Here is an 18794-nt window from a genome sequence, read left to right on the forward strand (position 1 = left end):
TTAAAAAAAAACCCATCCTAAGTGATCATACAAGATACAATTAAATATCTAGAAAGTTTTACCTAGAGCTTGCCTCCTGTTCAGATGAGGAAAAGAATTGGATGTTCTAAAGTGTTATATGAACTATGAAATGTGGGAACTGTTTAGGTTCAGTCCAGATACTGCCTGGACATAATTTACCTGATGTAACACAAGGAAAAGGGGGAACAATTTATGAAGAAAACATTAATAAATAATCTAAACTCTAAATATCATAAAGAGAAAACTTTCACAACCCTAATAAATCCTCCTGGGGCTTCTGGCTTAAGATGACAGCTTGTCACATGTATATATTTTTTCTCCTTTTCCAAATCCCACTAAAACTACAGATGCATTTTTTTCTTTTAAAGACCTAAATGTTCTAGAATGGAAAGAACATAATGGGACAAGAGACAACAGTAAGAACTATTAGGAAGCTAGAAAGCAGATGCCAAGTGGGAAATAATCTGGTCAACCTGAGAAAGCCAGAATCCAAACTGGCAGTGGGAAAACGAAGGATTAAACTGATTTAAACATAAAGATTCACATACGACTGGAATTTGAGGTGAAGAGGAGAGCTGAAAAAAGTAGTTCAGTCCTCTCAACTATTCCCCACCATTGAACATCGGCTTCTCCCTTACCTCCAGAAAAGTCTAAAGATTATTCTCCAGAAAAGAAATAAAATCTTTCATTGGAGGCCTTTAGACTTACTTAAAAGGTAGAGTACCTGTTACTGATGACAGGGGTATTGAGTGAATGTGTGAATACTTAGTAGTAAATGGAAAAACTATCAGTCATTCTGCGCTCTGCACCTCTGCTTCCAGAGCCCTTACCTTCCAGGCAGGAATTTGGAAGATGCTTCCCTGGGAAACTAATCAGTACAAGGGGAAAGGCTTATTTTCCTCTAGCAAGTCTAAAGTACTTAAGTCTGATTCTAAAAAGCACCAGATTCTGAAGAAAAGGGATGCTGAGTTTTAGAAAACGCCATAGGCTCCGCATAATAATGTAACATACATTGTGTAACTATGCAAATGATCCTCATCAAGGAAAAATCATGTTTAAAAAACTAAAGCCTGACTTTTCTGCCCTGGAATGAATGTATCACAGTAGTAGTGACAGGGATGCTTCACTCCATTGGTAGCTGTTCACAAACAAACAGAATAAAATCTCCATGTCTCCAGTTAAGGCTGGAAGAAGCACTAAATTGTTAGTGTGCCAAAGGGCTTATGCCAAGCTCAGAGGCGGCTACCTCAGGTCTTACAGAACTAATTTTTCCAGCTCCTGGTATAGTACTTTCTAGGACTTGACCAAGTTTCTGTTAGCCTCTACCAGAATTTCCAAAGCCTGACTAATTATATGGGTCTCCCAACTGTGGCTAGACCCCCGTGGGTCGAGTCTCTGTTAGTACCGTCTAAAAGTGCTGCCATTCTTCCTGAATGTAATTCTTACATTTCTTTTCCTTCTATCATGCCACCGCCATGATCACAATTCTTAAAAAGTTCCCCATTTCCTACTTCTTAAAAAAATACCACAACAAAAACTCCTATCTATTTTTAAGGCCTTTTTGTAATCTATCACTGTCTTCGTACCCATCTTAACTTCATGTTGTATTTATATAGTTTTCTTAGAGAAGCCCCAAATGGATCTGCCTCATTCCCATCCTCTAGCCTCCACCTTTGTGGATTTTCTCACTTATATCATCTCCTTCCACAATCTAATCCCCATCTTTCATCCAAATTCTAATACAAACTTTACTTGTTCATACTTTTGTTCTCTGCTTACTCTATTCCCCAATGATAACCCCCGTCTTCTGAAATCCTAATGGTTTACAGCTAAACGAATACAATGCATTACATAATTGTTATTATTTCCAACGTGTCTCTTTGTTTTCCCCTTGGGGAAAGGACTGGGTCTCGTTCTGTGTTTCACCCACAGATAAAGACTTGCAATATGATGAATAGATACCCAGATTCTGAAGTTTGACCAACTTTGATTCAAATTCAATTTCATTTGTGTATCCTTGAGCAACTGAAAGGATCTCTATGAATCACAGTTTCTTTAATAATGAAATGGGAAATACAATAATCAAACTATGCTGAAGATATGAATGAGAAAACATATATTTTTCATAGTGTACACAGTAAGCATTCATCAAAGCTTAATAATTGCTTCTTATTGATAATAAAATAGTAATTGAAAGAAATTAGAATACTCAGTGATGCTCTAGAAAAGATAATGTATAATTTTTTTTCTTTTTATTATTTAAAAAAAATATATATAACCACTTAAATTCTATGTGTGGGACAAAGAGTGTACTGTACTCCCAAACATCGACTACTTGTTGATAAATACTGCACTGCCAACTATGACCCCTGTTCTCCTGGGTCCCATTATAAACAAGCTAAAACAACTGTAGTGAAAGAAGTGTAATGTAGGTAGAACTAAGGAATAGCCTATCTATAAAACTGCTAAGTTTAAGGCTCAGAAAAACATTGCAGTGTCTGGAAAACAAAAACAAAAACAAAAACAAAAACAAAAACCCTCTTAAAACAGAACTGGGAGTGAAAAGGAGTAAAAAGCAAGGTTTTATCCACTTTAAAACAATTGGAGATTTATCACAGTCTATATGAACTAAAATGAAACTGAATCCAGATTGAGTTCAAGGGCAAAAGATGATCAAGGTTCAACATTCAATTTTGCTACTCTTCCTTTTCCCGCAATTTGAACACATAGTATTCCTGTTCTGTGGATGCCTTTGGCATCCTATAGTGACACCTATAGATTGTGAGAAAGTTGGGCTGTTTAACTTTTGTGAAACAAGAAATGTGTCTATTTTCCAATGAATTATCACTCCGTGGACTTGTGAATCCTCTTCTAGCACCCTAGCCACAGATTACAAAACCCTTAAAATCACTGAGCATCCTTTCCAAAAACATATTTCAGCATTCTTTTCCAACTTGATTCAAAGTATGTAACAATAAAACATGTATTCATTTGGACGTGAAACAGATGAAGAGCAGGAAAAACTGCCCTGAAGTCTGTATCCTCACCACTTGGTTGGTGACATATCTTTACCTTTCCACTTTTTGTTCTACCTCCCAGCCTCATTTCCTTTCTTTCCCAGCCTGAGCACAGCCAGTTATTTCATTTATTTATTTTTTCATGTTTCAAGTTTTTATTTAAAATCTAAGTACTTACCATATAGTGTTATATTAGTTTCAGGAGTAGAATTTAGTGATTCATCACTTACATATAATACCCAGTGCTCATCACAATAGTACCCTCCTTAATATCTATCACTCATTTAGCACATCCCCTGCCCACCTCCCCTCCAACAACCCTTAGTTTGTTCTCAATTGTTAAGAGTCTTTCTTATGTTTTGACTCTGTCTCTTTTCTTTCAGTTTATGTATTTTGAGGTGGGGGAGGGCAGAGAGGGAGGGAGAGAGAATCCCAAGTAGGTGCCATGCTTTCAGCACAGACCCCCAACAGAGGGCTCAATCTCACAAACCATGAGACCAATACCTAAGCCAAAATCAAAGGTCCGAAACTTAACTGACAGAGCCATCCAGCCTCCCCACTTCCATCACTTTTTTTTTCCTTTCCCCTATTTTCATCTCTTTTGTTTCTTAAATTCCACATATCAGTGAAATCATATGGTTTGTCTTTCTCTGACTTATTTCACTTTTTGTAATATACTCTAACCGTATCCACATCTTTGCAAATGGCAAGATTTTATTCTTTTTTGTGTTTGAGTAATATTCCATTGTACATATATACCACATCTTGTTTATCTACTCATCAGTCAATGTGCATTTCAGTTCTTTCCATAATTTGGCTATTGTTGATAATGCTGCTATAAATATTAGGATGCATGTGCCCATTAGAATCAGTATACTTGTCTCCTTTGGGTATATACCTGTAGTGAAATTGCTGGGTTGTAGGGTAGTTCTATTTTTAACTTTCTAAGGAAACTTCATACTGTTTTCCACAGTGGCTGCAGCAGTTTCCATTCCCGCCAACAGTGTAAGAGGGTTCCCCTTTCTCTGCATCCTCCCCAAAATCTGTTGTTTCCTGCATTGTTAATTTTAGTCATTCCCACAGGTGTGAGATGGTATGTCATCATGTTTTTGATTTGTATTTCTCTGATGATGAGTGATGTTAAGCATCTTCCGTGTGTCTGTTGGCTATCTGCATATCTCCAATGGAAAAATGTCTATTCCTATCTTCTGCCTATTTCTTTGTGTTTTAAGTCTATTTATTTATTCTGAGAGAAAGATGGCACATGCACATGAGCAGGCAGGGGCAGAGAAAGAATCCCAAGCAGGTTTTCTCCCTGTCAGTGCAGAAGCCAACGTAGGACTTAATCTCACAAACCATGAGATCATAACCTGAGTCAAAATCAACAGTCAGAGGCTTAACCAACAGCCACCCAGGTGCCCCCATCCATTTCTTAACTGGATTATTTGTGTTTTAGATGTTGAGTTTGATACCTTCTTCATAGATTTTGGATACTTACCTTTTATCAGATATGTCATTTGCAAATATCTTCTCCCATTCCTTCAGCTGCCTTTTAGTTTTGTTGACTGTTTTCCTTCACTATGTAGAAGCTTTTCATCTTGGTGATGTCCCAATAGTTCATTTTTGCTTTTGTTTCCTTTGCCTCAGGGGATATGTAGAATAAAAAGTTACTCTGACCCAGGTCAGAGATGTTGTTGCCTGTGTTCTCCTCTAGGATTTTCATAGTTCCCTGTCTAAAATTTAGGTCTTTCATTAATTTTTTAAATTTATTTTTGTGTATGGTATAGGAAAGTGGTCCAGTTTCATTCTTTTGCATGGTGCATCCCAGTTTTTCCAACACCATTCGTTGAAAAGAATTTTTTTCCATTGGTTATTTTTTCCTCCTTTGCTGAAGATTAGTTGACCATATAGTTGGGGGTCCATTTCTGGGTTTCCTATTCTGTTCCTTTGATCTATGTGTCTGTTTCTGTGGCAGTGCCCCACTGTTTTGATGAATACAGCTTTGTAATATAGCTTGAAATCTGGCATTGTAATGCCTCTAGCTTTGTTTATCTTTGTCAAGATTGCTTTAGCTATTCAGGGTCTTTTGTTGTTCCATACAAATTTTAGGATTGTTTGCTCTGTCTCTATGAAAACTGTTGGTGGTATTTTGATAGAGATCATATCAAATGTGTAGATTACTTTGAGCAGTATAAACATTTTAATAATATTTGTTCTTCTAATCCATCAGCATGCAATTTTTTTTCCATTTCTTTGTGTCATCTTCAACTTCTTTCATAAGTGTTCCTCTAGTTTTCAGAGTACAGATATTTTACCTCTTTGGTTAGGTTTATTCCTAGGTATCTAATGGTTTTTGGTGCAATTGCAAATGGGATCAAGTCCTTGATTTCTCTTGCTGCTGCTTCATTATTGGAGTATAGAAATGCAACAGATTTCTTTATATTGATTTTGTATCCTACAACATTACTGAATTTTTGAATGAGTTCTAGCAATTTTTTGGTGGAGTCTTTCAAGTTTTCTACATGGAATATAATGTTGTCCACAAATAGTGAATGTTTGACTTCTTCCTTGACAATTTGGATTCCTTTCGATTTTTTTGTTGTTTGATTGCTGAGGTTAGGACTTCCAGTACTATGTTAAATAACAACGGTGAGAGTGATATCCCTGTCTTGTTCCTGACCATAAAGGAAAAACTCTCTTTTTTTCTCCATCAAGCATTATATTAGTTGTAGGTATTTCATATATGGTCATACCAATAGAGGTATGTTCCCACCGTCCTTACTTTGTTGAGAGTTTTTATCTAGAATGGATACTATATTTTATCAAATGCTTTTCTTCCTCTATTGATAAGATCATATGGTTCTTATCCTTTCTTTTATTAATGTGGTGTATCCTGTTGATTTATTTACAAATATTGAACCATCCTTGTAACCCAGGAATAAATCATACTTGATCTTGGTGAAAGACTCTTTTAATGTACTGTTGGATTTGTTTGCTATTGTTTTGTTGAGAATTTTTGCATCCATGATCATCAGGGATACTGGCCTGTAATTCTTATTTTTAGTGGACTCTTTGGTTTTGGAATCAAGGTAATGCGGGCCTCATAGAATGAGTTTGAAGTTTTCCTTTCATTTATAATTTTTGGAACAGTTTCAAAAGAATAGGTACTGGGGTGACTGGGTGGCACAGTTGGTTAAGTATCTGACTCTTCATTTCAGATCAGGTCATGATCTCACAATTCTTGAGTTTGAACCCCATGTGCAGCTCTGTGCTGACATGCAGAGCCTGCTAAGAATTCTCTCTCCCTCTCTCTCTGCCCCTCCACTGCTTGCCCTCTTTCTCTTTCTCTGAAAATAAATAAACTTTAAAAAAAAGAATAGGTATTAATTTTTCTTAAAAAGTTTGGTAGAATTCCCCCAGGAAGGCATCTGGCCGTGGACTTCTGTTTGTTGGGAGATTTTTGATAACTGATTCAATTCTTTGCTGGTTATCAGTTTGTTCAAATGTTCTATTGCTTCCTGTTTCATTTTGATAGTTTAGATATTACTAGGAATTTATCCATTTCTTCCAGATTGCCCAATTTGTTGATGTTTAAGTTTTCATAATATTCTCTTATAATTGTTTGTATTTCTGTGGTGTTGGTTGTGATCTCCCCTCTCTCATTTGAGGTTTTATATATTTGGGTCCTTTTTATTTTCTTTTTTATAAGTTGGGATGGGGGTTATCAATTTTACCAATTCTTTCAAAGAACCAGTTCCTGGTTTCATTACTCTGTTCTACTTTTTTTTCCCCTATATCATTCATTTCTTCTCTAATTCTTTATTATAATTTCCCTTCTTCTACTGGCTTTAGCCTTCACATCTTGTTCTTTTTTGAGCTCCTTTAGGTGTAAGGTTAGGTTGTGTTTTGAGATTTTTTTCTGTTTCTTGAGATAGACCTATATTGCTTTATAGTTCCCTATTATGACAGCTTTTACTGCATCCCAAAAGTTTTGAACTGTTTTGAATTCATTGTCACTTTTCCATGGTTTTTTTTTTTTACTTCTTTAATTTTCTGATTAGCCCATTCATTATTTAGTTGTATATTCTTTAACCTCCATATGCTTATGGTCTTTCCCAATTTTTTCTTGTGGTTGATTTCAAATTTCATAGTGTTGTGGTCAGAAAATATGTGTGGTATGACCTTAATCATTTTGTATTTGTCAAAGACTGATTTTTGACCTTATATGTGGTCTATCCTGGAGAATGTCCCATGTGCACTCCAAAAGAATGTGTATTGTTATGGGTTAGGATTAAATGTTCTAATATATGTGTTGAAACCACCTGGTCCAGTGTGTCATTCAAAGCCATTGTTTCCTTGTTGATTTTCTGCTGAGATGATCTGTCCATTGTTGTAAGTGGGGCGTTAAAGTACCTATTATTGTACTATGATCAATGAGTTTCTTTATGTTTTTTATTAAATTTTTATGTATTTAGGTTCTGTCAAGTTGGGAGTATAAATATTTACAATTGTTAGATCTTCTTGTTGGACAGACCCCTTTATTATGATATAGTGCACTTCTTCATCCCTTGTTACAGCCATTGGTATAAAATTCAGTTTTTCTGATATAAGTATGGCTACTCCAGCTTTCTTTTGATGTCCATTAGCATGATAAATCATTTTCCATCCCATCACTTTCAATCTGCAGGTGACTTTAGGTCTCAAATGAATCTCTTAAAGGCAGCATATAGATGAATCTTGTGTTTAATCCATTCCAATACCCTATGTCTCTCTCTCTTTTTAAATGTCTACTTATATTTGAGAGAAACAGACACACAGAACCTGAAGCAGACTCAAGGCTCCAGGCTTTCAGCACAGAGCCTGACACGGGTCTCAAACTCACAAACTGTGAGATCATGACCTGAACTGAAGTCAGACACTTAACCAACTGAGCCACCCAGGTGCTCCCCTATGTCTCCTGATTGGAGCATTTAGTCAGTTTACATTCAGAGTGATTACTGATAGATATGAATTTAGTGCTATTGTATTACCTGTAAAGACAGTGTTTATGGAGATTTTCTCTGCTCCTTTCTAGTCTTTGTTGCTTTTGGTCATTCTCTCTCACTAAATAGTCCCCTTTAATATTTATTGCACAGCTGGTTTAAAGGTCACAAACTTCTTTAGTTTTTGTTTGGCTGGGAAACGCTATTTCTCCTTTTATTCTGAATGACAAACTTGCTGGATAGAGTTTTCTTGGGTGAATATTTTTCCTATCCAGCACATTGAATATATCATGGTACTCCCTTCTCCCCTGCCAAGTTTCTATGGAAAGGTCTGCTTTAACCTGATTTGTCTTCCCTTGTTAGTTAGGAAGTTCTTTTCCCTTGCTCCTTACTTATATCTGTATTTTGCAAATTTTACTATGATATGTGCTGGTGTTGGCTTACTTTTTAAAACTTTGATGGGAGTTCTCTGCACCTCCTGGATTTAGATGTCTGTTTCCTTCCCCACATTAGGGAAGTTTTCAGCTATAATTTGCTCAAATAAACCTTATGCCCCCTTTTCCCTCTCTTCTTCTGGAATTCCTATGGTATGAATAATACTATGCTTAATGGAGTTGCTGAGGTCTCTAAGTCTACATTCATGTCCAATACTTTTCCTCCCCTCTAGTTTTAAGCTTCATCATTTTCCATAATTTTATTTTTTATATCACTTGTTTGTTCCTCTGCCTTTTCCATCCTTGTCTCATTACATTCAATCAGTTTCACATCTTGGTTATAGCATTTTTTATTTTGGCCTGACTAGTTAAGTCCTTTATCTCTGCAGTAAGGAACTCCCTGGTGTCTTCTATGCTTTTCTAAAGTGCAACTAGTATCCTTATTAATCTTATTTTAAATTCTAGATCTGGTATACTGCTTATATCTGTTTCCATTAGATCCCTGGCCATGACCTTTTCTTGCTCTTTCTTTTGGGATGAATTCCTCTGTCTTGGCATTTGTCTAGGTCTCTGTCTTTTTCTGAGTGGCAGGAAAACTTGGTATGTTTCCTGATCCTGAGAGTAATGACTTTATTAAGAAGAGGTTATACACTATCCAGGGCATGGAGCTTCAGGAAATATCTTGTGTATGTATCTGTGTGCAATTGCTGCTGTGTTTTGGCTGAGAGTGGATCTTAAGCATCCTCATGCACACACAGAAAACTATGTGAATTGATGGATGGATATCTATCTATCTATCTATCTATCTACATAAAGAGAGAGAGAGAGAGAGAGAGAGAGAGAGAGAGAAGCAACTAAATAATAACAATTTATGAAAAGCAATCCTTACCTCTACAAAGGGAAATCAGGTACTTTTAACCTTGTATGATTTCATTTCTTGTGAGGATCTCCCTACCTCTAAACAATATACTTTCTTCTCTAAGATATAATTTATTGACTTTTCCTAAAAACGAGAATTTAGGTCACTTATAAGACTTCGTCTTTTTTTCTCCCCCTCCTTTCCTTAGTTTGATGAATTTATATACCTTCATTGTTTATATTTACAATCCTTGATAATATCATTTTATTCATAACAGTTTTTTATTTTATGTGTTAGTTATAGCTTTGCTTCCATCTATATATGATGAAAAGATACCCACTTTCACTCTTCTGCCTTTTAGTGCTCTCTCCATGTCTTATTCATACTGCAACTTCTCTCCACTACATCTTCTTTTTTGTTAAGATAGGTAATATTTATATTATTCTCAATAATTAAATCCCCCATACTTATGTTATAGGCTGGTTCTGAAAATAAGGATTAATAAGTAGCATTTTAATTATTATATCACTGATATAATTAACCTATGTAGGAAACATACATGAAGGAAACATTTCCTGTAAAAAGTTGAATTAGAGTTTAGACATGGTTTAAAGTGTCCATAGATTTATATGGAAAACAGCACATTATGGACAGAAATATAAACTAAAGCAATGTTTAATCTCAGTTTGATAAATAGGGCAATGAGAAGTGATTTCATTCTGTAGTGTAAATAATTAGAGTATATATATATATATATATCTTTCATATACATATATATGCATATGAAAATATATACATCCATCATTCACATAGTTATCTTTTCTGTGTGTGCATGAGATCTACTCTCAGCCAATTTCAAGTATATAATACAATATTATTAACAATAGTCACCATACTGTATATTAGATACTCCTAGAGTTTATTCATCTTACAACTGAAAGTGTGTGCTCTTTGACTAACATCTCCCCATTTCCTCTACCTCTCACTGCCCACCATTCATTTGTTTCTATGAGTTTGATTTTTTTTCTAAGATTCCACATATAAGTGATACCATCCAGTATTAGTCTTTCTTATGGCCGAAAAATATTCCATCATATATAAATCTATCTGTCTATCTTCCTATCTATCTACCCAGCTAACAACATAGATACCACATTTTCTTTATTAATTCATCTTTTGAGGAACACAAACATTGTTTCCATATCTTGGCTATTGTGAATTATGCTGCAATGAACATGGGAATGCAGAAATTTCCTCAAGATAGTTATTTCATTTCCTTTACCTATGTAACCAAAATAAATAAATAAAAGGCATTCTTTATGAAACTGTGTATGTAATGTACAGAAATAGATATAGATATAGATATAGATGATATAGATACAGATAATGTCAAAGTTTACAAAAGTTTTTAGTTTATACATTTTGCCAAATTACTATAAGGCTTATACCAACATATGATTTCATCACCATATCCTCCTTGTAATAAACCTATTTTAAAAGTTTTGTCCAATTTTATAAATTTAAAATTTACCTTATTTTAAATTATTTTAGGTTAAATATAATTCACATATTTATGAGTCATATCTTTTATGTGGAGAAACTGAATTACCTGTTCATGTCTTGTTTTCATTTTCTAGGATATTTGGGTCTTTATTCTGTATAATGTCTTAAGTATTATTTATATATAAATGACATAATATTTTTGGTTTTTTATTAGAAATGTTTACCCAATTATCCATTTATATTTCAATATTATTTGGGACATTTTACTGATCTACAGAATTTTTAATGTGGTTCAACTAAATAATTATTTTCTATAAGTTCTTCCTTTTTCTCCAATGCTTGGAAAACCTTTCTCAATCTTAATATAAAAGATTTGTGTACATTTTTCCACTTGTTATGATTTTAATTTTACATTTATTACTCTATCCAAAATTTATTTTTGTGCATAATGTATGGTGACATAAGTGAGTATAACAGGTCTGTTTCAGAGTATTCTTTCTGTGGCTTTTATAATTACACCAACACTAAATTAGCTTAATTGTAGTTTTGTATATTTAAGTAACTGGTAGGGCAAGAACTATTTATTTTACTGCTTTTTGGATAGTTCTATAAAATAATATTTTCAAGCTATAATAAACATTTTATTGCTTCTGGAATTTACACACAATGTATGATTCTTTCATGTATATTATTAACTCACTGTGATTTAAAATATATTTGTTTGATGTCTCAGTAGCAAAAGATATCACAAATCTTGATGACACATATATCACTACAACTAAAATCATGAAGCTATGGAAAGCAAACATTCAGAGAGCTCCAACCGAGATCACAATTTGATTTCCCAATTTCTTTGTAAAATAATATGCTAATATGATACATAGAGAAGATTCCTAAGGGGAGGAGATATTAGAAATCTCTTTAGGTTTCTAAACTCACTTTTTGGCAGTTTATGAGAAACTAACTTTTCCATATTTACTTACCAAAACTTCTAGACCTACCCACCTACAACTTTCTAATACTATAGTATTTGTGTTTCTTCTACCACTTGGTTTTAAGCACCTGCCACTCAGAGAAACTTAGGTTTCAGTACTTTGACAAATGTTTCTAACCCATTGTAAACGTTGTGCATCATTTTCTACATAATTACCTTGTGAAGTCTGTCATCTCCATCATAATCATACACATCTTCTTAGCCAGAACAATGATATCATTGCTTGTATCATCCCATATTTCAATCTCAGCATCCAGTTTACTCTTTACTTTCTTGAAATCAGCAACTTGCTCAGCAATCTTTTCCTTTTCTGACTCAGGCAACTGAGTCATCTTAGCCTAAAACACATGATAATTATATTTATAAGCATTCCATTATATCAAAGAGCATTTTAGGCAGAAGTGGTCATTATAGGATATTCTTAAACTCATTCATTCAAAAACAGAGATGTGTTTTTTTTAAGTGATATAATCAAAACTTTCCAGGCATAATTTTTCATATGAAAAATTTCTTAAATTATGAATGTTTGCTCTAGAACTGAGAATAACAATGTATAATTTGGTGTCTGACATATTTAAATCTACTCCTTAATATAAATGTGAGATTTCTCAAATTTCTTTTTTTTTTTATTTTAATGCTTATTTATTTTTGAGATACAGAGCATGAGCAGGGGAGGGGCAGAGAGAGGGAGGCACAGAATCTGAACCAGGCTCCAGGCTCTGAGCTGTGAGGACAAATCCCAATGCAGGGCTCCAACTCATGAACCCTGAGATCATGACCTGAGCCAAAGTCAGATGCTTAACTGACTAAGCCACCCAGGCACCCCGACGAGATTTCTCAAATTTCTGATGCAATACAATTTTAAATTAATTCGGACTTAATATAATACATCTCGTATATTAGAAAAGCATATACTTTATTTATTTAAAGTTTATTTATTTATTTTGAGAGAGAGAGAGAGAGAGAGAGCATAATCAAGGGAAAGGCAGAGAGAGAGGAAGAGAAAATACCAAGCAGGCTCCATGCTGTCAGCACACAGACTGATGAAGGGCTCAATCTGATGAACCATGAGATTATGACTTGAGCCAAGATCAAGAGTCAGATGCTCAACAGACTGAGCCATTCAGGTGCCCCAGACATATATTTTATCTAATTGTACCAATAGTATGCTTCAAAAGGTGGAAGTATAACAAAATTATCTTGAAATGTCTATTGACATTATGTCTATTTATCCTTGTATGTATATACATTCAGATAGATCCTTATGCAAACATTGAATATATACTGCAAAACAATAATAGTATACATATATAAATCATATGTATTAGATAAACACATATTTAAAATTATAAGGATGTATATGTGTATTTTGTCATCATGTACACATTCAAATATGCATGTATATAAAAACTACTTTGAGGGAAGAGTAAAAATGTTATGGGCAGGGTTTATTAAGGCAGCCCTCACTAATTAGCATCCTGAGTTTTGAGGTGTTCTTCTATAAAAAGTAGGGTTGATGTGTTGGCATAGTACTATTCTTTGAATATGTCAAATTTTGTACAATATGCAACGTGTATTTTCACTTGCAATTTGAAATGTGGGATGGGTAGAATACCATCTATACCCCTAAACCACCACATTCACAGCCTTAGCATCTGGGACCCATAACCATCTGTCAAATAAAAAAGAATCTTGAAGTAAAAGTGATTCAATAGTATCAAGGCCATAAAATCTCACACGACAGTCTGGGCAATCATATTCTCAAAAAAATTTCCATATACATTCTAATAAAATGAGTACATGAGTCTCAGAGAGGGTAGTTAAAAAAGGATAAATCATTTAAGTAAATTTTACTTATTAGATTATTATCAAAGAATATGTGATATTTATAATACCTATATATTTCCAGATTTCCCCTATACATGTGGAAGTAAGGAGAAATCATCTCAAAAAGCATCAAAATATTCTGAACACTAGGCTCAAAATAGTTGAAATACACTTTATTGAATCAATAGTGTATAAAAGCAAAAATGCTTAAATTACATGAATGAAGGAGTTATAAGAATGTTCAATGGAAAATCCAGCAAAATAATAATAATCAAAGAACCAATATCAAGTATTTAGCATTTATTATCTATTTAGTATCAGGCTAACCCAGGGTCTAAAATAACTTGGTGTCTCTGAAATCTCAGCGTTAATTATCCATTCTTCAGTTCTAACCTAGTCATGAAAATAAACAATGAGGCTTTCCAATTTGAAGCTTCTTCTAAATTCCTTAGCATAATGTTTGACACAAATTGAATGATCAATAAATGATGGCTATCTCCTACTCAGCAAGAAAATTATCAAAATATATTAACATATCTAGCACTTAAAATTTGCATACTTGCAATATTTTATTTGAAGAATTAAATTAAGTGCAGAGGAATAGGCTTTTTAATTTATTTTAATGTTTATTTATTTTTGAGAGAGAGAGAGAGAGAGAGAGAGAGAAAGAGACAGAGAATGAGCAGGGAGAGGCAGAAAGAGAGGGGGACAGAGGATCTGAAGAGGGCTCTGTGCTGACAGCAGAGAGCACAATGCGAGGCTCAAACTCATGAACCATGAGATCATGACCTGAGCCGAAGTCAGATGCTAAATCGACTGAACCACCCTGACACTCATAGGAATAGGCTTTTAACTGATGAGCTATACTCTGAATACAGTTTGTAGTTTCTTTTCTCAGGAAATGTGGCCTGTTAAAATAAAAGCAACCCTTACTACTGCTGGCATACAGCAAGGAACGTAAGTGAAGATACAGCTCACTTATGTCTGAAATCAATAGTATGAAAGCTCATTAAGTAAATTATAAGATACTAACCCATTAAACTAGCTCAAAAATTGAAATAAATTTTCTCCGTCTTGACTACTGATCATTATCATTCTCTCCATTTTCATAAAAAGAAGTGTTTAAACTTTCAAATAATAATAGATGTAGGTAGATTCAAATGGGACCTCTTCTTATGGTCTTTGTCTCAGAGATAATAAATCCATGAATCTGTATATAATAAATAATTTTGAAGTATGCACTAGCATATCATGAAAAATTACTCACTATCCTCATAAAAATGTTCAAACTATTCAAGAGGGGATCTGGGTAAGCGTATTCTAAGTTCTATTCCTTGGAATGCCACTGTTTTCCAATATGACCTTTAGTAAGTCATTTAACCCTCTTGTCTAAGTTTCTCTAGACACAAAATGACAGTAATTGCAACTGCTACCCACCTGCCATGCAGGGAACAGAGTTGATTATTGGATAACACCAAGGCTGACCCTGTCACGGACTGGAATCTCATCGGTTGCACTCGATTTCCTTAATAACATCTCAACTCACATGCTGAATTATAATCACCAGATGTTTACTTCTGACAAGATAAGGGCCAAAAGTTGGGCAATAGTTTATAAAATTGAAAGGCCTAGTGAATTCTGACTCTCCCACAGGAGGAACCACAACATCAGAAAAGCATTAAATTCCTGACTGACACCTCTACTGAAGATTTTTAGTCTTCTGTGGATGATTTATTATGTGCTATTAATCAATTTGAATCACTATGAAAATTTCAAAACAGAACTTAAGAGAATACTTGATATTTTGGAATTCTGAGCAAAAATTCCTTTTTGTATAAATGTGTGCAGAATAAGCAAAGAAATAAAGATTGAAACAAATCAGGTAAATGGAATCTGATGCTATTGCTGGCTGGCAGTATGTCTCCACTCCTGCCCAGATATATAGACTAGAACTGTGATATGAATAGCTATCAAACATTTTTTGAGTCACTTCCATCTGAATGAGATTTTATTGTGTGTTAACTGAGTTTTGAAATCTCTTGCTAAAAGCAAAAATAGCTAACACTTATATAATCCAGACACTCCCTAGGCATCTTACATATATTAAACTTCACTCTTCATATTAGCCCTATGAGGTAAATATATTATTACCCTAACTTTAATGGATTATGAAACTGAGTGTCCAAAAGGTTAAGGTTAAGTTATTACCTCAAGACTGTAGTGTTAGCAAGTAGTAGAACCAGTATGCAAACCTAGAGACTCTAGCCTCGAGTTTTTGTCCTATTACTATGCCAACCAACATGAGCAATATTGCCCATGATATATCAAAATATTCATACTCAATGGTGTTTCTCTACCACCTTCTACTTTTGAATGCAATTATTCTCCAAAGTGTAGTCACATATTTTCTAGAATCTGTTTCCTCATCTATAAACTAGAGACAATGATATTTGCCTCACAGCATGCCTTAGAGATCAAATGAATAAATGTGTAGGAAGCACTTTTTATTTTCTTTATTTTTTTTTAATTCCAGCTGTTAACTTACAATAACAGACTCAGTTCACTCTACACAATGATCCTCAGAATTCTATTTCTAGTATTACCTTCCTTTTTCAATAAAAGTTGTAATCTTCCATGACCATTTTAGGCATTTTCAAGTATATATATGATATACAATATATTTTATAAAATTATCTCTAAGCAGGGGGTAGTAAAATTTTTTCTGTAAAGGGGAAAATAGTAAATACTTTATGCTTTGCAGGCCACACCATACTGCTCTACCATAATACTTAGTTCTGCTGCTGTTGTAATGCAAGAGTAGCCAAAGACACTGTGCAAACAAGTGAGTGTGGCTGTGTTCCAAAAAATTTTATATGGACATTGAAACTTCAATTTCATATCATTTTTATGTGCCTAAAATATTATTCTGATTACATCTAGTCTAACTTTATTCAACCACTTAAAAATGTAAAAAACATTCCTAGCTCATGGGCTGTACAAAAATTGTTGGCGGGCCAGATTTGACTGCTGGCTATAGTTTGCCAACATTTGCCAAATCCTTTATCCTCTTGAGTTTTGTATTTCTCAGAAGTACTGCCTGCCACCCAGTTTGAATCTCTTTTATTTATTCATTTTTAAATTTATTTTTACTTTTTTTTATTTATATTTATTTTTGAGAGAGAGACACAGAGACAGATCATGAGTGGGGGAGGGGGAGAGAGAGAGGGAGACACAGAATCTGAAGCAGGCTCCAGGCTCTAAGGTGTCAGCACAGAGCCTGACATGGGTTCGATCCCATGAACCATGAGATCATGACCAGAGCCAAAGTCAGATGCTTAACTGACTGACCCACCCAAGCGCCCCTTGAATCTCTTTTAAAAACTTTTTCTCTGGGGCACCTGGGAAGTCAGAAGTCAGTTAAGCACCGACTTTGGCTCAGGTCATGATCTCAGGGTTCGTGAGTTTGAGCACCCGCATCTGGCTCACTGCTGTCAGCACAGAGCCTACTTTGGATTCTCGGTCCCTTTTTCTCTCTTCCCCTCCCCTGCTTGCTCTCTGTCAAAAATAAATAAACATTAAAAAAAAAAAAAGGCAAAAAAAACTTCTTCCCTTTCCTTATGTATCCCCTTCTGTTAGGCAGAAAGCTGATCCATTTAATCTCTAATACTTTAATCACATCTGTCTCTTTGTCTGAATTCCCAGTACTATTATACAAGTTCAGGTCAATTTTCTCTTTCTTTTTCAATCCTTTTGTCTTGTTATCACTTTGTATAATCTTTCTGATTTTAATAGCATTGTGCAAATCTTCAACTAAAGACAGGAGCTTCCATGACTCCTTACTGAATAAAGAATATTAATTCCTCAAATACCACCCTTGAATTTATTTAAAGTAGAAAATTCATATAGAATCTCAAACAGGCTCCATGACTAGCACAGAACCTGATGCAGACCCTGGGATCATCACCTGAGCCAAAATCAAGAATTGAACACTCGGGGTGCTTGGTGGCTCAGTCGGTTAAGTGTCCAACTTTGGCTCAGGTCATGATCTCATCATTTGTGGGTTCGAGTCCCCGTCAGACTCTTTGCTGACAGCTCAGAGCCTGGAGCCTGCTTTGGATTCTATGTGTGTCTCTCTCTGCCCCTCCCCTGCTTATGCTCTGCCTCTCTCTGTCTGTCTCAAAAATAAATAAGCATTAAAAAAATTATTAAAAAATTGAACACTCAACTGACTGAGCTACCCAGATACCCCATAATTATTATTTTTTAAATTTCAGAACACGTTATCATTTCTCCCCTCAAAATGATTCATATTAGTCTGTCTTATAGTCTAACTATTCATGAATATGTATATCCTATCTTACTTGAGAAAAGGACTTTGAAAGCAGAAACACCTTTCAGAATAATAGTAGTCTCTCTCTCCTTCTCATATACATGCATACATGTATGTTTATGTGTGTTTTATTATTCTCCTTCCCCCAGAATGTAAGTTTCCTGAAAGTAGGACATATATATGCATGTATATAAATGTTTATAGTTGCTAATAGAAATAGGAGAGAGATAAAGAATAGGCTTGTAGGATCAAAATTTTATAGCATTAATCTTTCATTTTAATTGTCATCTACATTTACACACTTTTCAAGCTTCTATCTCTACTAGGTAGAAATCAATCTCTCCCATACATTTTCCTGTCCACTTTCAAACTCGGGTCCTCAGTATTCCTCTAAGACTGTATTAACAGCACAATAGTTCTTAACCTTCTTTTCATCTGCTTTTTATTTCATTATGCTCATTACTCCTACCTAATATGTTAATATGCTTACATTATTTATTATAAACACTTTCATGACTTTATCTCTTTAAAAGACCAAAAGAAAAGAAAAACATGGTACAATAGGAAAAATGCAAAAAGGTTGTCATACAGACCTCTATCCAAGTTCCAACTCTGCCAAGTGCCAGCTTTGTAGCAAGTACCTTAAGCATCCTCAACCCCAATTTTATCACATGTTAAAATTATGATAAATTTATTATGGGTTTTCTTTTCTATTTTTTAAATTTTTCTTAAAAACGCTTTTATTATTTATTTTTGAGAGAGAGAAGGAGACAGAGCATGAGCAGGGGAGTGGCAGAGAGAGAGGGAGACACAGAATCCAAAGTTGG

General features: G+C 34.5%; 1 protein-coding gene across 2 annotated transcripts in view; it reads right to left on the reverse strand.

The window, feature by feature from the left end:
- The window catches only part of CTNNA3 (catenin alpha 3), a 1753506-nt gene that overhangs the window by 157386 nt on the left and 1577326 nt on the right, over positions 1 to 18794 (reverse strand). For both annotated transcript variants that reach the window (XM_043596448.1, XM_043596447.1), the window contains exon 15: positions 11967 to 12148. In XM_043596448.1, the coding sequence (XP_043452383.1) occupies positions 11967 to 12148 (182 nt within the window). The remainder of the gene's footprint in view (positions 1 to 11966; positions 12149 to 18794) is intronic.

This window comes from Prionailurus bengalensis, chromosome D2 (genome assembly GCF_016509475.1).
Source record: "Prionailurus bengalensis isolate Pbe53 chromosome D2, Fcat_Pben_1.1_paternal_pri, whole genome shotgun sequence".
Lineage (NCBI taxonomy): Eukaryota > Metazoa > Chordata > Mammalia > Carnivora > Felidae > Prionailurus > Prionailurus bengalensis.